The sequence below is a fragment of the Scatophagus argus genome, chromosome 13, assembly GCF_020382885.2.
Source record: "Scatophagus argus isolate fScaArg1 chromosome 13, fScaArg1.pri, whole genome shotgun sequence".
Lineage (NCBI taxonomy): Eukaryota > Metazoa > Chordata > Actinopteri > Scatophagidae > Scatophagus > Scatophagus argus.
Window position 1 is genome coordinate 5923800 of NC_058505.1, and position 23146 is coordinate 5946945.

At 41.0% G+C, this 23146-nt stretch overlaps 1 protein-coding gene across 2 annotated transcripts in view; it reads left to right on the top strand.

Moving 5' to 3' along the window:
* The first annotated feature begins 1962 nt into the window (after positions 1–1962).
* The window catches only part of LOC124069824 (netrin-G1-like), a 59947-nt gene continuing 38763 nt past the window's right edge, over positions 1963–23146 (top strand). Inside the window, exons 1-2 of one of the 2 annotated variants that reach the window (XM_046409289.1) lie at positions 1963–2195; positions 7985–8617. In XM_046409289.1, coding sequence (XP_046265245.1) covers positions 8360–8617 — 258 coding nt within the window. In that variant the 5' untranslated portion in view covers positions 1963–2195; positions 7985–8359. Of the gene's footprint in view, positions 2196–3087; positions 3625–7984; positions 8618–23146 lie in introns of those variants that run through there. The other variant, XM_046409288.1, reaches the window with a different exon arrangement.

The following is a 23146-nucleotide window of genomic DNA, read 5'->3' on the forward strand; positions in this document are numbered from 1 at the left end:
TAAGGTATAGTTTCACAAATAATCATTTAAATTTCTATTTTGGATTGCTTTTAACTTTGGTTTTTCATTTTTAGCCAAATTAGTAGTGGGGCTCCAAGGACGGCACTGACAGTCAGTTGGTCTGTCTGTTGTTCCACTACTTTGATCAGGTCTGAAATAACTCAGTCATCAAATGGTTTGACATAACATTTTGTGCGGATATTTATGGTCACCCCAGAGGATGAATCCTGTCAGAGATCTCCTGACTTCTCGCACCACCATGAAGTTGACATTGGTGGTTTTCAATGAAATGATCAGCTGCTCTTGGCCCTGAAATAGATGAATCTGACTTTTCCTCGAGTGACATCGTCAAGTTGAAGATTCGTTTAATACTTCGAATGTTCAACTCTTAGTTAGCTGGAAAGCTAAGGATATTCCTATGAGCCTCAGCTGCATTTAATGATAATTAGTCAATATTAGCATGCTCACGATCTAAACTGAAATAGTAGACACAGGGAACATGATACCTGCTTAACATCGGCATGTTAGGATCGTTATTGTGAGCAAGTAGCCTAAACATATCAGCATTTTGCTCAAAACTGCTTGCAATGTCAGACGTCATCTTGATGTGATGTAAAGATTTATTTCAGTGTTGATTCATAAGTAACTTCATAAGTTCCGTTTAGTGTAAAATGCTGTTTACTTGATTTTTCAACCCTGAAAGTGACACTGTTTCCACTACATTTCAGTTTTAAAGGTTGGTCACATGCCAGTTGCAGCATCACAGAGCCAGTAGCATTGTTGTAGAATATTCCTCTTCTAGTATTATCTTCATAGTCTGCTATTATTGTTTGTAAAATTGGCATAGACAGAAGTATACTCTGTCTATCTGTCTGTCTGTCTATCTATACTGCTGAGAGTAAAGATGATCCACCACAGTCATGCATGTGACTGTCAGGGTGGTGTGGTAGTATTTCCAGAAGGAATGATTTAATGGAAATGTCAGAAGCAGCAGTCGCTCCAAGCAAAGGCTGAACCCTCTGATACAATGTGAACCACTTTACCTCAGTGGGGATGAGAGACTCGTTGCCATTCAGCACCAATCTCAACCAAAATCTGCTCAGAACAGAAATGGCATTATCACTATTTAATGGGATTACGGGTCTTTCATTGCATATTAATTTACAAGAAATCAATACAGGCTGTGGCTCCATTTGGGGGCATTTTGAATGTATAGCCGCTTTGCGTATGTTCTGCAGAAAATGAAATAAAGAGCAAGGAAAAGAGGTGTGAAAATTACACTTGAACGCCCGGATTCCTAAAAGAAAGAGATGGCGTGAATGTAGATGCTCAAACTGAACCCCAGGAAAACATGATGGTTCATCCCAGTGAGTTTATTCTTACATTTTGAAATATAATGGATGAATGGATGCTGGCTATAAAGAGGGGAAATCTGACAACCAAATGTTAGAAAAAGGGGAGAAAAGAGGGAGGGAAGGGGGAGACAGAACCCACGGAAAACCCCAAATCAGTTTTTACTGCAATAAACTCTATTTTATCACCAACTGCCTGATTACACAACTGTTACAAAGTGCTTTAAAGCATAATTATAATGAGCGATATCTCACTTTTGTCACCGTAATGCTGGCCACGAATGCAAGTTAAATTCCACCAGACAGTAGAAACAGCCTAATGTCGTGGAAAATGACGTGTTTTCAGGTGTCGTGAAAACAACCCCGGGTTTGCTGTGCATCTTTGAAGAAACTCAATCATTTTGCACAGACCCGAAAAATATGAATGGAGCCTATAAGCGCTGCAGTAACTGATTGCACAACTCAGTTAGTAGTTGTGAGCCTTTATTGCACCGACACGGGATATGCTCTGCTCACTTACTGTGGTGACCTTCACATGGGCGCGGTTGTTCTTATCGTGCAATCTCCACCGGTTTGCATTACAGCACAATTAAAATGCGTGTTCAAAGCGACCTGTCACCGCGGTTGTTTGCCGTGCTGCTTGGCACCCTGTAGTGGAGAGGGTGACATCTATGACTCCTCGCCAAGGGAGCCCAGTAGACGCACCTAACTGTGGTTATTCTTTCAGCTCTGCCTCCAAAATCCACCGAATAATTACGCCAACAACTTCGGCCAGGGGAGTTTTTGCTTCTTTTTTTCTGTACAAGAGCACAGAAGCCATTTCCCTCCAATCTTAGATGGAAGGTAAGATCTCTTTTTGTTGTTTTGAATTTCCGAAAGCGTCGAGTCCTTCAGCGTGTGTTGTCGAGGTAACAATCTGTGTATGACCTCCGGGCGATTATCATCGGACAGGCTATAAATATTTTAATGATATTTTAGACATTTTTTCTTATATAACTTTGGCAACATCCTCATTACCGCGAATTTCTGCCCTGGGGGATTCGTCTCTCTTAAGTTTCGGTGGATTTACTCTCCACATGCATCTCTAATGATAAAATCTGAGTGAGTTTATCGCACGGTGTAAGGTGACACCTGACCTGAAGCCTGTGTCACATATGCCTTAATACAGGTGAGTATTGTAATTGACATTACGATATTCTGTAGATGACAATGTCGCGTTTTTCCAACATGTGTGCGTTTAGGCTTGGAGCTGCGGGAGAGTTGGACACTGCAGCACGTTGCCCAGTAATTATCCAGCAACTTTAAATAGAATATTCCACTTAAGTGTTACCGCAAATATGTCTCAGCTTACAAATCAGTTCGTATGACGCTAGGAGTTTCACCTATATAGAGTGAAAGAGACAGAACATGGACAGGAATTGTCTGGGGCATCACTGCGAGATAAAGTCACTTGTTTTCCTAAATCCTGGCAATCGTTTTATCCACAACATCAGCCCCAGTGAGCAATAAATCAAACAACCGGAGGCTCAGTCGCCTATCAGAATAAATTACTTTATGAAGGCTGAATATTTTTGGACAGTTACTCTGATTGAACAACCGCGTAAAAGCAACAGTCGAAGTTGAGATTTATCAGCCAGTCATCTTTAGGACCCGGCGGAGCGCGAATGTAACTGGACATAGGGGCTCCATTTGAGGAAGATTGCTTATCTCCCTCTTCCTCTCCCGTCCACAACTCCGCTGGACTGAGAAATCTAGCCAATCCAAACGACCCCCTCCAGAGTTGCTCTCCATCGGGATGTGTTTTAATACGCGTTGATGGACTTTAATAAATTTGCGACTACTGTGAATCCCCTTAACGGCTGCTTGAAGTATTTGTCGTGCGCCATTCCAATGAACGCTGCGCCAAGAGCAGCGCTGCGTAAAGCCAAGCAGCCTGTGTGGACACCAGTCGATACTCGGCGGCGTTTGTAAGCGTGAAAGAAGAGGTGTGAATGTGAGCGGGTCCCGGAACGCTGTCTGGAATGAAAAGGCTTCTTCAGTGAGACGGCAAAGTTGAAAGAAAAGTTCAGAGAAAGAGAAGACGTTGTGATCTCCGCGTGAACGCACGCTTTCTGCAAAAAAACATCGCTTTCAGTCGTCCTTTTTGGGTGCGAAATTCGAATGAATTCAAAAGAGAAGAATCAGTCAAAGGCGTGTGAAAATCTTTCTGCAACTACTCTTGGTTGTAAATAACTTGTTGAATGGACAGCTCGTCCCAGGAGCGCATTTAAATGTGAGTATTGTTGTGTTTTGAGCTTTTTTCCCCCCTTTTGAATACCGTCACTTGTATGACGGGGACAATCGTGACTAAATGGGCATTAACAGGGTAATTACAGTGGGCTGTTTCATGGGCGGAACGTTAACAGCGATCATGCTTGAAGTGGGCTAAATGAATATGAGATGAAATTAAATGAAACCACTGCAGTTTACTGTGTATCCACAGCGTTTCCGTTTTCTTCTTTCAGAAGTTTTTCTCTGTATTGAAGAGGTTTTCTTTGGCTTGCGAGATGCGGTGCTTGTAAATCTGGATTTATAACTTTTGCATTTTGTATAAAGCTGTTGTTATTTTAAATGTATCCTCATCACTCTCGGTCGTTTATTTAGAGAAATAATGTGACTTTAACCTGTTGCGCAGCAGGTCAGTAAAGTCAGATTTAGGTGTGCCTCGCCTCTGCGCAAAATCTGACCCAGAACACAATGAATACAGCTTCTGTTCCTGTAAATATCTAGATTATTGTGACTTATGGGAAATGCTTGCTTTCTTTGCTTCTTAGTCTAAATTGGGTGTATGACTTCATATAAAATGATTATTTATTTTGCTTTTGGTCTCTTGGGTTTCTGATTGCATGAATCTTACATGTCCTGGATTTTAAAATGTTGGCAACAAGCTCTGCATTTTTGCATGTTAGCAGTTCAGGAGAAGAACTTTGAATAATGTATGGCAGCAGATTTCATGTGTGGCTTTGGTGCAGGCTGGCTGGGTCTCTGTCTGGGCTTGACTCTGAGGGACCCTCACATTGTCACCACATGGGGGGGGGGGGCTCTTTGTGGGAAAATGCAGCCAGTCCTTGTTGTAAACAAGAAAAAGTGGCCAAGAAGGTAAAAGTGCATCCTTCATAAACATAAGTTATCTGTTTTATGTACTTATGCATGTAGTGCAGCAAGGACGTTATTGAGAGACATAGAGAGACAAAAAAATGAAGAGGATGTGAAGGAGAGCAAGCAGGACTGAGAGACTGAATAAGGGACAAAAGAGACAGAAAGACAATAAGAAGACAAATGTGTGCCAGTACAAACATGCTTCTGTTTGCCAGTCAATCCCACTGTGACTCATATGGAAGGGTTGGTTCCTGGCTCGGGGAACGTTGGAAGCATTAACCCGTTTATTGTTGCGCTCATCAGCCAGCCGCAAAGCATCAGTCTGCTCAAACTGGCCGTGGATCAGAAGCTATTGGTTGGAAGTCAGCAAAATCAATAAACACAACAAGGCAGTATTGTGTGTGCGCTCATCCAAAATCCTGACCAGGTGCTCGATACAGAAAGACAACAAAATAGCAATTGTTGCAGGATAAACCGCAGAGGGAGCATCAGCCTAGGCTGTTAAGAGTCTTTTTTGTTCTTATTTCAAAATCAATAAAAGTCTCATCTTGCAATCACCAATGTCAGTGTTTAAGGTACTGGCCCTCCAGCATGAAGCGCAGGGGCAGATCTGATGTCCTGTGTTTCAGCACCACGGACAGCTACCCCTCCACACTGGGAGCCAAGAGCGGATCAGAAAAGCCACACTCGGAGACTGAGAGCAAAGCCACACTTTAGCAGGATTACTATAAAATGAATGGAATACATCCGCTATGGTTTTTAAGAGTCTGGCTGGGAGTTTGCGACCAATATAAGCCACGGGGCACGGCTGCCTGCTGACTTTTAAAACACTCTGCCATGCTTGAGCTGCCCAGGGGATGGAATGCAAGCGGACACAAGGGGGTGTTTCAGAGGCTTCAAAAACAAATGAAAGAAGAGAGAGAGAGAGTGAGAGAGAGAGTGAGAGAGGAGGGTGAGGTGGTCACCCATAAGCTCTAAGCTCTCTCTCTCTCCCTGTCTCCCCTGCATACGGGGAGCTGCTCAAATATTGATGACTTTTAATATAGAATCTGACCTCATATTTTTCTCAGTGAAATTATGACATTCCCAAGTCTCCTTGCATCTTGAGCAGCAGTGAATATGTGAGGTATAGATGCAGGGACGGGCGAAACAAGAGCAGAACATTACAATTCTGCTGTATTTTGCATTTATAGTATTTCTGTGTGATTTGAACAAAATATTTTGACATTACGGACTGTATGTGTAATGAGAACCAGGACAGCATAAAGAAATATTATGAGTCACATTTACTGTCATATACCAGTTCACCTGCTTCAGACCCCTGTAGTCTCTGTTTGAGATGAATTAGATTTCTAAAAGGTGTCACAACACTTAGTGTATATGGAGAAGATATATAGAGCCTTTCTACCTCCACCAAAGCAGTGCTCAGATGGTGAATGGTATCTGCCCACAGAGGTTCACTGAGCACCCTGACACCTTCCTTTCATCTGTACAGATTTCATTACTCCAGGTGTCCGTGAATTAAATCCAGTATTCCTGTGGTTAGCTCCATTTGCCGTTGCTTATTAGCTCTGAATGTTCCCTATTAAATAAAAATAAGATAAGCGACCTCCACCTCCCTGCCGCTGGCACCTAATTTGACTGTGTTTATAATGAAAGTCAACCCCACTATTATTGGGGGGTGAGGATATCTAGGCGTGTGTGCATGTGTGAGCAAATAAGAGGAGAGTGGTCCAACCCACGACGGACCTCTGATCAGAGACTGACATTTATATTTATGAAATTTGATACTCGCATCCCCATGAAAGAAATGGCTCATTCATCACTCCTGGCCCTGCTATCAAATTTGTAATTGGCCTCTTCTTAGGAGTCTTGTTGATTGACATGAGCACATTTAAAGAGCCCAAATTCTTTCCCCTCAGCGTATTTTTCTTCCCCTCTCCCAACAGAGGTCTGTCAGATGAAGCTGGCCATCCATGCCTCCTGACGTGGCTCACTCTGAAGGGTCTGAATAGCAGTGCAGATAATTTCTCTGGCTCAGATGAACATCTTTCACCACAGTTGGAATGTATTCAAGCCGGTAGTCATTTTGCAAAAGGGGCATTGGGTTGGGAAAGGAAAGCAGTAATTGCCTTAGATGTGGTCAAAACCCATTCAAATTGGCCCAATTTTCCAGTCCTGGAGAAGATGACCAAGTTAAAATACCGAATTCTAACGCCTCCACATGTCGGCAGGGAGCGCAGGCACCGGGCTGCACGTGTGAGCCACAGTGACTCATTATGATGAGTTTCTGTTTCCCTAATCTGATCTGAATCTGTGTCCTTTCATAAGGCAAAGCTTTTAATAAAAACCCTTCCCTTAATTAATTTGATTTGACTTGATAATCTCCTGATAAAAACGGTAATATTTTGACACAAATCCAAAAGGAGCTCTTTCCTCTGAACATAAAAGACACTCCACAGGCCTCAAACCCCAGCTTACCTAAAAAGATTTATTTCACAGTCACAGGGGGGGGACGGCTGTAGCCTGAAGGGTAGAGAATAAAGCCATTGACCAGAAAGTTATTGGTTCAACTGCATGTACCAGCAGGTTGTGTTAGGCATTTTTTAAGTCTGAATATGCATTAGAATAAATGATGTGATGTAACATTGCAACTTGCAAGGAGCTTTAAAAGGGGATAATTGGGCATGCCTGTTAGAACTGTGCCCTAAGTAGGCAGAGGTTAAATTGAAATGTAACTACATTTTTCCACTTTGGGGATCATAGGCTTCTTTTCACTGACATAAAACCTCAGGCCATCTGAGCACACTGACACTCAACAGTAACTTAACTCCTATTTACAGTGTCATTACTCTGTTGGGGGCCGCTGTATATAGCTGCTCCATTTTATTTTCCCGGTTCCTGCACATGCCTTTTACCCGAGACACTGAGATTGTGTGGGTCTCCACAGACTGCTGCCAGGCACCATTACCTGACGAGTTAGGCCATCTGACTGATGGCTTGTGATAGGTCTGAGAAACGTACAATCCCTCAAATAGACCATTTCTGTCTCCCAATTTTGCTTTAATATTTCCCAAACGCCTCTGAAGGCAGTGGGACAAATGCACCTCCACATTTGGCTATTAAGGAGCATGAGTCTGAAAAAGCGATACCTTAAATACAATGACTTGAAACACGGAAATAAGCCTTTTTGTATGAAAATCAAATGGAGATTAGGGTTCGGAGAACAAGCTCAGTTTAAATTGTATACAGTGATGTTGGCAAGGTTATTACTGAAGGATGCATACAAACTGTGGATACTAAATACCTAAATTGTATTATATAAATTGTGTATATACTGTATGTGTGTGTTTAAAGGTAATGAGCAATGCTACTTATCCACCTCAGTGTCCTTAAACCATGTTGAAACTTAATATTTTACCACAGTGTTTCAGGGGTTTTTGTGCCATCTGTTTAATTCACCAAAAGTCTCTTATTTTTTTCCTTTTCTTCAGGATGCTGCAGGAGATCAGGCCAAGACATCTGACAGCCACTGACTTATGAGAGGTGTCAGTCCTCTCTGCACATCACATCTGACCGTTAGTTGACCCTTTCATCAACACTCAGCACTCGCGAAGAAGCCCGCTTGTCGATACACCTCATCAGCCAGGCACAAGTGGCAGCAACCACAGACGAAACACCTTAAATGGGGGCTAATCGTTGCCAGAAGCTACTCACATAAAGGTAGCGACATGCTGCCATAGTTCCCAAATGCTCCACTGCGCCATTGAAAGCTGCAGTTCATTTAGAAAATTCTCAGCAATATTGTCATTTCTGTGACAAAGCAGCAGCTGTAAAGACAAAACGAAGCTCGACAGAAAACATACAGAATGAGATCAGCGATGCTTTGGCCTGTGTTGTTCACTCTTCAAGCTGTGTGCACCAGCGTGGCACACGCAATGCAACATTACCCGGCGGCCTGGGGACACTATGACGTGTGCAAGTCCCAGATCTATACAGAGGAGGGCCTGGCATGGGACTACATGGCCTGTCAGCCAGAAGCCACCGATATGACAAAGTACCTGCGAGTGGCCCTCGACCCCCCAAATATCACGTGTGGAGATCCGCCAGAAACATACTGCGCTTTGGTGAGTTGTAACCTCGCCTTTCCCCTGATGGAGACAAATGAGGCTGTAGGCAGGATCACACAGCATACTGGGTCAGGGATAGAGAGCAGTACACACAAGGCAACTTGCTGCCGTCGCAGCAGAGATTGATGTACATACAGACCAGCAGTGTGCACTAATCCACAAGTGCTTTACAGCTGCACACTCAATATATGCACAAATCTCGGCAAAGCAGGTGTGAAAATACACGGATGCACATGAGCGTGCACACACACACACACACACACACACACAATGAAATAAGTATCTTACAAGGACAAACAGGCACCTATAGACATATACACAAACCAGAAATGTTTGAAAGTGTTGTGAAAACCCTGTTCACATTCACACACACACACACACGCATGCATTAGGACATACCTGTACACAACACACACATTAACAGTTCAATTTACAGTAAATTTCCAAACACGTAAAAGCTCTGAGTCACAAAAAGATGTCTAGCATAAATTCTGTGGAGCCTTCTTTTTCTTTCTTTTTTTACAATATCTTTCAAGAAAGGTTTGTGTTACCTTAAAGATTTTGTGTTCTCTTGCAAACTGTTTGATGGAATTACAGAACTGTGTTATTCCTTTTCCTATGCTGGATAAATATCACACACGTCTCTTCTGGGGCATACATCAGTATCATGGGGTTTTTTTTGGCTTGCAAATATTACGGTTTCGTCAACCAGCCCTACACATCCACATGCCCGCACACACAGTCAAACCACACTCAGAACCAACACACACACACACACACACACAGAGGAGGGATCATTGTTAACAGTGACAGGGTAATTGTTCTGGCACAGTTATTATGCACTGCATGCTCGCCACAGTGTTTAGCATTGTGTTTCATTGGCCCTTATCAAACAATATCAACAGTTGAACTCCAGGTTGAATTTGTTTAGAATCACACTCAAAGTAAGCAGCAAGAGCCCATAGGCTTTCAAGTGCTTCATTAGAAGTCCTGTGTGCACCCGCCGAGAGCTCACGCAAGTAAATATTTACCAATTAAAATGGGCATCTTTAAAGGGGGACTTTTTTTTTTATTATTCTTGCAGCTCCAGATGGCATTGAGACATTTAATGCCACAGTTGGATGAAAAAGGAGCCAGTCTCTAGTCGCGTGTGATGTTCTGTGAAGCTTTATATATCAAAACGAACAGAGAAACCTTTATCAGCCCAGTAGATTATTCCGAATGAAAAACATCAACATAACAACACAGGAAGTTTAAAGAGCAAAACAGAGACAAAGACAGTCAGAGCGGTCGGACTAATTTCACTACAGTAACTGTTTGTACTTAAACATGCCTTGTCACAGTTGTGTCCATGTTTCCATTCTCTTTTTAATTGGATTCATAATTTTTATGCCCTGCATTATTTTTGCAATTAATCACATCTTATGTAGACTGCATTTCTTTTATGATATTATGTTTTTGCAGAATTTGTTGTATATTCTTGCATATTTGTAATGCGTATATTTCAATGAAAATTTGTAGATGAAAATACTACCAGTGAATTCTGAAACTTGATTGCTTACCAGTATGGGTCAACTAATGCTCACTTACTCATTGCTGATATTACACTGTGTGGTGGCAACTGTAGTGACTGTAGTAACAATGACACAGCCAAGCGGTTCTACTGGACATTTGTTGGATTTTAAATTATCAGACAATGGTAACACCACTCAAGCAAGCAAATCATTTTCTCCAATTTAGAACACAAGAGCACTCACATGGACATTTCACTTCACCTGTATCGAATTCCTGTAGAATATTATTGCCTTTTAAATGAGGTTGTGCTGTGTGAGCTTTCCAGATGATTCCCTGATTGCACGACATTCTCGTTCTTAAATTATGAGTCATACTGACTTTGATGTTCCGCTGGTTGTTCTTCTACTGCCACTAAGAGGTCAACATTTGCACTTACTGTATCCTGTGAAAAATATCAACATCTACAGCCTCTAGCATCTCCGTGAGCTTGACATTCGTAATTTTGTGTTAAACGTCTTGATTAGGGGCAGCGCAGTGTTGCAGCATTGTCTCCTCACAGCAACAAAGTCTCTGGGTTCAGACCCTCTGGCTGGCCTTTCTGTGTGGAGTTTGCATGTTCTCCCCACATCTAAATGGGTTCCCCCACGCAGGTGCCAACACCTGCCAAACCACTTACATGCCCATCAGTTTCAACTGTACTTTCTGTTTAGTGTTAATTGGCATATTGTGATTGCGAGCATATTCACAATCTAAGCTGAAGTAAATGTGTAACATGTTAAAAATTAGCTGTTAAACACACAGCATTGTCACTGTGACCACATCAGCATACTGGGTTTATCATTTAGCTCACACAAACACCTAAATTGCTTAAATTTAACCTCCAAGAGTTGCTGTATGGCTAAAAATGCATAGTTTATATCTTCAATTAAAAGATCATACTGACTCTTTTAAAATCTGACCTCCTGGACTCTCATTGAATGATAAAATGCAATTTTATAAATCTTAAAAACACTGCTCCATGATTGGCTGTTGGCTTCACCAGATTAGCAATGAAATACAACAGTAAGTCAAGAATGGAAGATGCATCATGCAGTTTCAATGTAAAACCTGAAGAAAAGTCAAATTCTTACTATTAACAAAAAAGCAGTTTGACCACTATATTAAATAAAGGCACAGTCTGTGTTACAGACATTGACGTAGTCACTGCAGATCAAGGAACAGAAAAAAGTACCAGTCTGCCATAACAGGACATAAGGGATCTTCATGCGGTTTTGTAATGTGACTTTTCAGATGTCTCTACATCTGTCTGCCAGGATGTCTATCACCTCTGACATGAATTTGAGGTCATCATTGTCCAGATGATGAAGAACTCGGGCTCCGCCTGCACTCATCGAAGCGACTGTTGTGTGTTTGATCTGCTTTCATTCTCGGCTGGCACACAGGCAGACTGACACCGGTGACCTTATCCACCGGTGCTTCCTGAGAGTTTGTTCGAGATGAGAGGAGCATGCAAATGAGCTCTTTTAGCCAATCACCAATTTCCCCGCAGTTGTGAGCCCAGACTAATCACTTTCCCCTGGAGTTGGTTTGCCTCATAGCGGATGGTCAAATAATCCAGGATGGCTTGTCCCCCCTCCCCCCTCAACCTTGTGCTTATGATTCCCATCTCTGTTGCTTAAGGGTGTTTTGTTTACTGTTTTATTTATTTTTTGTCCAACCTAAACTCAGCCAAATATAGTTATGACAGCGTCTCTGCTCATGAAAAGGGCATTAATCATTCAGTTCAGGAGTTTTAGAACTTGAGGTTTGAGGTTGTCACTGTATGGATGAAATAGCAAAGATACCCTTTTGGTTTTGATTCTGATTCCAGGCCTGCTTTTTCTTGAATGTTTAGGACAAGTAACACAGAGAGCGCAGGATAAACAGTGTCTAGGACAGGTGTTCTGCATCGGGGATTTAGCCCTGTTTTTATTTTTAGCTGCAGACCTTCAGGGGTTCTTCAAAATGTGTTGGTATTAAAGCTGTTCTCCTGTGGCGTGCTGTGGCACTGTCACTCACTATCATCCAACACTGCTTTAAGCACTTCTCTTTTTTTTTTTTTTTTTTTACTATATACAGTAAATAGGCAGTGTGCAAGCTCAAACATTAGACTACATACACTGGAATTTTTAGACAAGCGTTAGATAAATTAATATATTGATATACTGTTTTGCACCAATATTTTTCCATATATGAATCATATTTCTTAGTCATCCACTCTGTTGTGACAAATGGCAAAAAAGGTTTTTGATATTCAGCTATTCTATAGATTAATACAAATTATCCAATTAGGTTAATTTGAATGGTCTCAGGCAACACAATTGTGATTACATTATTGCACCACATGGGCCCCAGTGAACAATAGCTGTTAATGCAGATGAATGCCTGTTGGAAGGCATTTGCATCTAAAACCTCTCGTAATCCTTTTTGATATGGTTAACAGACACGAGAGTGTTTTTAATTGCAGCACTTTTCTCCCTCTTTTAAGTCAGGATCAGGTTGGCTTTGGTGGATTTAATGGAAATTTACAAAAGTGGCAGGTCATTACTACGACGTCATAGAGAGAGGGGGTTTAATTTTCACGCAACTCGGTGTTAAACTAAATCATTTGTAGTTGCCCAGTAATGTGCAGAGACATGTTTATTTGACAAAATGTGGAATAAGCAGATGGCTGCCACAATGTCTTAAAACATTCACAGTCTGAATCTGTTGGGTAAATAAATTCTGTTGTGTTTAAACAGACCACTTTGTGAAGCATTTCTAACTGCAACTGCCATTTTCACCCAGCAGCTCAGTGGTTCGAAACGTGGCGGGGAAAATCTCGGAGGAAGAAACCGAGATCCTCTCACTGCGCCTACAGTGATCAGGCGGTTGATGTGAATGAATAAGTGTGAGCTTCGAGTTAGTTGTCATCAGCCCACATGTGACACGGTAGCTGCAGCCACGCTGATTCACCGAGGTCACGTTGGCAATGTATAAACATTTGTGAGACTGATTCAGTCATGGTATTTATTCCAGCTACTCTGAGTCCAACTGGGTAGATTCTTGTAATTCCTCTGAACTTTATTCAGTTCTCTCAGAACGGATGAAAGAGGTTGTGGCTTCCAGTTCAACACACGGCCCCCTCGGAGGCTTAGGAAGGATAGACGAGACAAGAGCTTCCACTAAGCTGTTCGGGGAGTGCCCCGTTATTGACAGTCAACTGAGCAGACTTATTTTACTGGCAATGACGGCAGTCAGCGTGAACTTTCAATCTGCGTCTTACATGCCCACAACAACTGACATAATAGACTTTAGAAAGATAAATAGATTATAAACTAGTGAAAGGAAAGCAACCTTTAATATGTGCTGTAGGTTGTGAGGTCATTGACAGAAAATAGTGAATATGCAGAAAGCCTCAGCTCTGTCTCCTTCAATGCTTGTATGTTTGTCAGAGTTTTGTACAATTCAGAAAGTTTATAAAGTTCATAAAGTGTAATGACACAGATTTTGCTGCATTTAAGTTCTAAAATACTTTGTTAAAGAAAGGTTATGCTTTTAATACTGAAAACATGAATGTAATAAATCATTGACTTTTCAGTATTCACCCAAGAACACAATCTCTGAATAATCTTAAAGGTTTGGTTCGCCTCAAACTCAAAAATAGACATTTTTCCTCTACCTGCACAAATATGTGTTGATGCTGCATTGAGTCTGCTTTATGTGCACATAGGCGACTGTATGCTAATGATATATGTCATGTCAAATACATATGGTAATAATTCATCAGTGTTTGTCCCCAAGTGGCCAAAAAAAAAATCAATTAATGCATGTTTAAGCAGCTAAACATAAACATAAATACATGCTTCATCATTGCAGAGACAAGGTTGACATTAAACAGCTTCCATCGATCCATAAGCTATAACCACGTGTTCTTTTGATGCGTTGTGGGGGGGCAGGGGTGACTAGAGCCAGTCCCAGCTAAATCTGGGTACTGGTGTATCTGGGTATTGGCAACCTGGACAGGTTGCAAATCAGCGGCAAATCAATCAAGTCAAAAGTATCTTACAAAATGTATTTGCTATTATAAACTAGATGCATAAGAATGCAGTATTTTAGGAGTTGAGTGCCCTGATTGGACTACAAGTGAGGGTTGAACACCTATTCATCCAACTGGCTTTTTCTTTTCTTTTTTTTTTGTTTTTGTTTCTTGTTTTGTCCTAACCTATAGCTAAGCAAATAAACTGCCCCCATCATTATTCGTTACTTCCTATATTATAAACACTCAGCAGACAGAAATCTCGCTGCTTATCACCCATAGGTGCTGTGTCCCTTATAACATGGGATGCATCGCCTTTCAGAATTGTGAGAGGAAAGTAGTATACATGCAACAGATTTTACTTTTTTTGTTCCATTATGGACTTTTTTTTAAAGTGCGCTATGATGTGCATAAATTGCACACTCAGAATTCTGACACAGGGATGAAATGGCAACCATTTATGATAAAAGTAAAGTTCACTATATAGTAAAAAGCGGTTTTGGACACGACCTGTCTGTGGCAAACCACTTAGAGCATCAGTTTCATGAATAAAGTGTCTCTAGTTGCTAAACTAACCGAGCAGTTCAGAGGTCATAGCAGTGACTGCCATTGGCCCTCTTTGATCCCTGTACTTTTCCTTCTTGGGTGGGTGGGTGGGTTGGTGGGGGGGTCACTCATCCATATATTTGTTTGAGGACAGGGAACAGTTGGAGCGTTTAGCTTCCTGTCAACCCTGTGCCCTTGACTCTGTTCTGAACTGGCCCTGCCCAGCACATCATCACCGCACCACTGCGTACCAAGACACCGAGATGACATGCAACATGTCCCCTGACTCCAGGAGAAGGAGGGAGTCATCATTTATTCTTTCACTCGCCTGCCACATCTTTTGTCTCCTGGCTTTTTAATTTCCTTGTCCCTTGTTTTCTGTCAGCTGATGATGCATAATATCCATGCCTTGTTTGAACACGTGGAGGTTGGATGCTCCATGAGGTGAAGCACTTGACAGATAGAGATATGTCGGCAGCATTTCGTGGGATCTGTGACAGGTTAATTCTTAGAGGGTTGTAAATACAAAGACAGATGAATTATGCATGGAGATATAAAAGAAAATGATGGGCTTTGTGGTTCGACGAGACAGAGTCTTTCTGGACAGCTTAACATTTAAATGCATGTTTGCTGTCTGGAATGGAGTGCCAATATGCATAAGTGCTTCATTCCTTTTTATTTATTTATTTATTTATTTATTTTCAAAGAAGACGTAATACTTGAAAAGCCACTTTGGAATATTTTTCGTAGGTGTACGCAGGATTACTGCTTTCTCAGCACAAATTATAATAATTGCACATTTTATTTATCTCTGTAAACTCAACCTTTGCATTGTGTTTTATCAACACAGAAGAACTAGACTGCACAGTTTTTATATTGTATTTCACACGCTGCTACTTTCACTGACATGCGATGGAATCAAGCTGCCTGCCATTGGCAGACTGTCAAATCTTGATGTACGTTGCTTTTGCATTTGCCCACTGCGTTTGATATGAGGGAGTGGAAATGTGACATATGTCTCCAGCTAACACAGCTGTGGTTGAAGCATATTTAATTCACGCAATGCAGTAGTAGTAGATTCAGCAGAAATATCAGAGCACATTTTCATCATTATGACAAGGTTAGGCAATGCTAAAATGCACATTACTTTATTTTAAGTCTTGTAAAAGCCCTTAAGCTTCCTGTCATACCAAGTGTGTTGGCAGATGTATGAAAAAAATGCGTATTACACAGTAGTCAGGTACATCTCTAATGTAAAGCACTGGCAGCCAGCCTCACTGAAATAAAGAATGCTTTACCTAGTGTCAGAAGAAATTATTACATTTTTATAATGAAATATAAACAGTCAGTACCTCCATCACAGTCAAGGCCACATATTTAGATTTTATGTATGAGTGAGCATCTAGAAGCTATATTCATAACTACACTGATAACAAGGTGATACTTCGGGATCTGCTGGACTCAGCTCAGTAGATGACTGACTGATTGATCACGTGGCTCACTTTGCTGTGGGTAATTAAAGCAGCATGTTGCAGGGAAAAAAGAAAAGTTTTTACAAGTTGGGAAAAATACAGACAAACAGCCCAGTCATTCACAATTAGGTAGGAGGAAAACACATACAGCTGCACTGCAGGTCTGACACCAGGCTAAAGTTTGATAATCACTTATTGGAGTTCATGGTAACTATTGAACACCTGGATTTGCATCATCAGCAACTGCAATCAGAGCGATGAACATCAAATTATTCTTAAAGTAGCTTGTGAATTTCCTGCCGGAGATCAAGTTGAAAGTGAATTGACTGCATCCCTACTTCTTCTCGTCTCTTTTCAAACGCTACATTTACAAACTTTACACAAGATATTAAATCTTTTCTGTTCCCTTTAGGTTTTAATTTTGAAACAGTGTGACAAAGACTAATCTCATTAGCATTTGCTGCTTGAGGACCCAAGTTGCAGGCGATAAAGATGGTACTTTTGGAATGATTCAAAGGAAATCCTCTTACCTCACTATGACTCAGCTTCCTTTCTTCTCTTAGTCCAGTCACATTTTACTAATTTGCTGTAGACTCATATGCCAGCGCATTTTGTGCCACTTTCCTGGCAAAGACGCTGCAATGCAAGCATTTCACAGATGAATATTTCATCAGTGAATCACCGTGTTTGTCTTACACCTCAGGAGGCAATTAGTTATTTCAATATGTGGTGTCTGTCAATACCAATGACACAGAATTTATTAGAGAGTGACAGTAATTTACAGCATCAGCTAGTCCAAGATTGGCTCCGCCCTCAGAGGACTTCCTGTCCCTACTTTTTGCCATGTCCATCTCAGCTCTTCGACCTTTTCAATAAATAAATAAGAGGGTCGATGACCGTCCACACTGTAATTTTATAAGTAAAAGGAATTCCTTACACCATTAAATTGAATTCTTTTCCAGCTTTCAGCACCCATTCAGCACCCTTTTATGCTTGACAAGCTGAATGGGGTTCTTGTAAAATATACAGTAATTGAATTACTCAAGAGCTATTTGGCAGTCTGGCGTGCAAAAGGTTTTTTTGGTTTGTTTGTTTGTTTTTTGTGCAGCGATGTGCTAGTGCATGTGAAGGACTTCCCTTCCCTCAAGACACTGTGTGTAATTTTGGCCAGACTGAGGAGTGGGAGGGAGGAACTGTTTTTAAGTTTTAACCTCAAAAATCTGTATTGGTGGCTCCGCCCCCCACATTCACCTATTTGTCATGAAAACATAGCAGATAGCCTCTTCCTGAGTGTAGCAAAGAGGCAGAATACGGGTGGATGACACAGATCTGCAGTGACTCTTGCAGCATGTGAAATTTCAAGCTCTGGACACAGATTTCACAGTTTATAGCAAAGATAGCAACAACGTGCAGCAGTGATTAGCTGCTACAAAGTTAAATTGGAATTGCTACAATGATCTTGTATCAGCTTAAAAAAATCAGAGTGATGGTCTCAAAAAGGATATTCTCTAGAAATTAATTAATCACTAACTATAATATTAGAAACAAACATGTTACCATTTTGGGTAATGTTGTTATTAGCTTTCTTTACAAGAGCAAGACATGTTTGTACATTATATCAACAAAAGTATTGGGACAGTTGACCATTACACCAACAGGGACTTCAGTGACATCACATTCGACCAGCTTTGCAGCTGTAACAGCTTCTACTCTTCTGTGAAGGCTTCCCACAAGATTTTGTTGTGTTTCTGTGGGAATTTTTGCACATTCATGCAGTAGAGCATTTGTGAGGTCAGACACTGATGTTGCACCAAAAGGCCTGGTTCACAGTCTCCATTCCAGCTCATCCCAAACATGTCTGATCGGGTTGACGTTGAGGTCAGGCCTCTGTGTGGGCCAGTCAAGTTCTTCCACACCAAATTTATGTCTTTATGGAGCTTTGCTTTGTGCACTGGGGCACAGTCATGCTGGAATAGAAAAGGGCCTTCAACAAACTGTTGCCACAAAACTGGAAGCATAGCATTGTCCAAAATGTCTTGGTATGCTGATGCATTAAGATTTCGCTTCAGTGGAAGTCAGGGGTCGAACCCAAACCCTGAAAAACAGCCCCATTACCACACCAGAATTCAATAATAAAGACCTGGGTCCCAATACTTTCGTCTACATAGTGTTTATTTGGATTAAGTTCTGGTTGCAAAAATATGCATAGTCACACGTTTAAAGCAGTCATATTTCTTTGCTTATCTGTTCATGATGATATTATAGATTGATGTTTTTTGGCTGGCTGTTTGCCCCTGTTCCCAGTCTTTTTGCTAAGCTAGGCTAAAGACATCCCAGCTGCATCTTTATGCTTAACACTGCCATTTAGTTGTTTTTTTTTTTTGTCCTACTCCTGGAGAGAAAGCAAATGCACTGACATTTTTCCAAAATGTTGAACTAGGCTTTTAAGTTGTTAATATGTGCAGTATTTCAAAGTTGCATTGCATTGCCACAGAAATCCCCTAGGAATCAAAACGCTGGCTATGTCTCTCCAAAAGGCCAAGCATCACAGGGCAGAATTTTGTTTGTGTATTTCGTTCTTTTTTAGTTTGAGAAATCATGAACTGAGAGGAAGGGGAAAGACTTGAATGTTGAGATGACAGGCAACTGTTGCGACGCCCCCCCCCCCCTTAGGAAACCCAGCCATCATGTTGTCAGGCCATATCGATCTCTGAGAACGAGTGAAAAAGACTGTGCTGTAGAGAGAGAGAAAGAGAGGGAGAGAGGTAGGGATGAAAGTACAGAGGGGAATAATGTTCGTTTCCAAAAGTGGCTGGTGTGATTTTATCATGCTCAGTGAAAGGGTGACATTTCAGTAATGCTTTATTCCTCACTTTGGCATTTCAGATTAATAAAAGCCTCTAATAACCATGCAGATTGAAAAGATGGAGGATGAGTTGACACACAATGAACTAACACACTGAACAATGCAGCAATTTCACTCTCGCTGTCTCTCGTTCTTTCTCCCGCTCTCTCAATTTCATCCCAGTTTCTATCAATTTCTCTGCGATGACCCCTGCATCTCATCGTAAAAGGCTGAGAACTCCGTCTGTGTCCTCTGATTTTCTTCTCAATGAGAGAGAACTTAGAGTCCCTCAGTGGTAGGCTTTCATGTGTTTTAAAGCTGCATATATGAGACTAGCAAGAGTCCAAATCAATAATGCAATGACTTTAGAATAGTTTATCAGTGTATTGTTAGGGTGGAGACATTCTGGGGCGACAAATGGATTGCACTTTCATTTTTGTTTGTTTGAAATTGCTTCAAACTATATGGTCTAATAGGAGTGAAATTTGGGTTTGTTTTAACAATTCTGGGTTCCAAATTAATCTAAAAACAAAAGAACAATCAAGATTTATAAGACACAGAAGTCTGGTGGCCTAGCAAAGGTCAGCTACTCTCTTACTAATCCATTGATGTGAGCAGAAATCCGGGCTGAAATCAGTTAATTTCAAATGAACTGCCATTATCAATGGAGACACTTGCTGAAGCAAAAAGTAAATTTATCTGGTGCTTTCGCCCAGAATTTAAATTTGGTGAACACTGACAACATTTCACATTTATAGTTTTATATTCCTTCTTTACAACACTGAACTGAGTAGACTGATACAACTGAAATGATTATCTTTGCATGAGGGCAAGAGCAGAGGAGAAACAGTTAGCTCAAAGGCTTACTAATTGACACGTTATATTTAATTTGTTAAATCCACGTACAAAAAATAATGTCAACAGTGGCCCTTATTGAACGATCGAGTGTGTATAGATTAAACAGACGAGATACAATGATGTTAATGAGTTTTTGAGTTTTGTTTCCTTGTGCTTTCAGTCTTTAAGCCAAGCTAAGCTAATTGCCTCCTGACTCCAGCTCCATACTTAATGCACAGACATGAGATTGAAATTGATCTTCATACCTGACTCTTGGAACAAAAGCAAAGTAGCACATTACCCCAAGTGTTGAATTATTGCTTTATAGTTGAGCGAGCGGAGAAAACTGAAGAGGACTAAACTGACACACACAAAGTATACGTGCTGCATCCTGTAAGTACAACGCAGTTTGAAATACAATAAAAAAAAAACATTTTTGTCACAGCATATGAATTTTGTCATATGAGTGAGAGCATCTTTATCCACAGCTACGTTCTGAACGATGAGTACAAACATTTTTAGCACAACTGACGTCAGTGAGACACAAGCCTACAACAGCATTGTTAGTGTCATGCTGCTCTGTCTCTACCGGATGAGCAGAGATGCCTGCAAATTCATCTGACGTGGTTATTTTACACACAGATATCCGCCCGTGTTAAGTATTCTGTCTTGACAAGAGAGATATCAATTTTTACCACAGAAGCAGTCGGTGTTTTATCCGATGGCTGTTTTGGGAGAGAGAGGGCGAGATCTAGCAAGGAGAATTAAACATCTTCTCATTATATTAATGTTAGAGCCTTTTATTGAATCCTGACATCAGAGGGAATTTAATCCCACACACACAACCAAGCTCACACACACGGAAACATGCAGCGCACACATAATAATACCCTGGAAAATATACAGGTATGCTCATATACACATAAACATACACGCAAGAACAACCAATACACATGTTTAAATTCAAGTTTCGTACAAACAAGCAAATGCACGCACACATGAAAGCCCAACATACCATCCCCCATGATAATAAGCCGGTGTTAAATTTACCCCAGTGGTCTTGGGCACATGGGACAGATAATGAGGCCAGGTGTTAATTAATGTGGAGTGCGTTTCCCCTCGTCTGCAGACGCCCTGCGAATCCCAATCAAGGCTGTGGTCCTGGATCGCGGGTCGGTTGATTTGCCAAGCAGTGTACTTCAAAAGGCCAGACTGGCTGTGCTGCAGTCCTCAAAGGGACTGCTTTGGCGAGGGCTACGTTCCAAAGGGCGGAGTTCTTGGCATGTGGCAAATCGAAACACGAGCGCCGGGAGAAGTTTGTGTTTTTGTTTTGATCAAACGTCTGTAACGATAGCGAGTTACAGCCGTCACCTCTGCCCCCTCTGATGTGCTGTTTATTGAACTGCCTAATGCAAATATTTTCATTTTCTTTGCTGTGTGCAGCCTCACATGTGACACGTTGATGTGTTTTTCTACACTTCACCTACAGATCATATGCTCTACATTTTTTCTGACTATTTGAATGTTGAATGTATTCTATATTGTTTCAGATTATTCTAAGTACCTTCCCCCCTACAATTCAAATATGAAAATCAATTGGTCATTGATCAGACTTATTGATGGGACACCTTCTTCAGTGCACCCAGGCCCACTTTAATGATCGTCTCAAAAGCTGGAAAACAGAGCTCAGACACAAAATGTTATGTATTTTATCGTCTACGCACAATTTGAAACATAAACTGTACTGTTAATCTACAGATAAGGGAAGCTGATCTACCAACAGTCTCCAACAGTATCAGCATGTGTCAAATTTTGACTGCGTGGAGACAAATGTTGGAATGTACTGGCATTGAGAGCACCAATTTGCCCATCTTTTTTTAAAATTAGTCTTCAAATAAAGTCCTCAATCTTTATGGTGGTGCCGTCGTGATTTGTTGGAGGGTGTTCTGAAGTTTGCACTGATTAAAGTTTTAAAAATTGTTAATTCATGCATATTTAGTGTACTTAACATACCTAACGTTGGCTGTGGTGGGTTATATTACTGGTTCCCAATCTTTCTACTTTGTGATACATTAAAATCAATATTTAATCAGGTCACAGACGTTTATGAGCAGTTTAACAGGTTTTTCCCCTAATCTGATTTTAGGGGCATAAAGAGTTGAAAGTATTCAATACCTCACAAGAAAATGGAAACATAAGAAAAGTATTCATTTTATTTCTTATTCCTTAAATCATATAACCCCTCAAAACTTTCTTGGGGTTTTCCAGATTAGTAATCACTGATGTACATTAAGTTTGAGATAATTAATTTTCATGCTGTACAGAAATTATTTTAAGGCAGTGGTTGCCTAGAAAGGTAGAAATAATACATTTAAACCTTTAAAACACAGCAGCACACTCTGCAAAATCTTTAGCTATGATGTAAAAACTTTGTGATTTGTCGTAAATGAGTTTAAACTTGTGAAACTGCTTGTAAGCTTTTATACGCTCGAATGTCAGGATTTCGTTTTAGGCAATCTTTCACATGTCCAGCTCATTTAGGTTATCAAACTATCAAGCAAGATCGTGTTTCTTTTAAATGCATGATACTGAACTGCCATTTTCTGTTGTCACGTCTCAAACGTCCATAAACCTCCAACCTCAGATATGATGTGATGGAGCATTCACAGGTCAGATGAGCGGCCCTCCTGTCCTTCATTCCTCTGAAGGTCAGATGAATGAAAAGCCTGGCTCTGTTGTGAGCCACTGCTGGCCATGACTGCGGGTCATTAAAGCTCTATTGAGTTTCTGCCAAAGCTCCGACTCTCCCAATATCTCACCATGGCTCATCTCAGCTGTCTCTTCCGTCAGGGCTTATACCAAGCCCTGAAAGGATCAACACCTAGTCTCTGTGTTCACTATACACTTGAGCATTCCCTCTTCTTTAAAGCCAACCTAGATCTACCTTGATATCATCCTTTTTGGCTTGTCCTTTGTGTATCAACACAAAAGAATCATCCTCAGTTGGATCAAGGCACAATGTGATTACAGTAAAGAGCGCTTGCCTGTTTGCATTGATTGAAAGTTGAAAATTTTTGTTGGCCTCTGATGGGCATCTTATGATTTTGTCAAGTGGCACTTCAGCTCAAACGTTGCCATTTTGTCGCCCTGGATCGACTCCCTGAACGCTGAATTACAGGGAGTGATATCACTGAGCTGTCATTTGTCAAATTCTCCTTCTCTGCTGCACCCCATGAATGAGTATGGGCATCCGG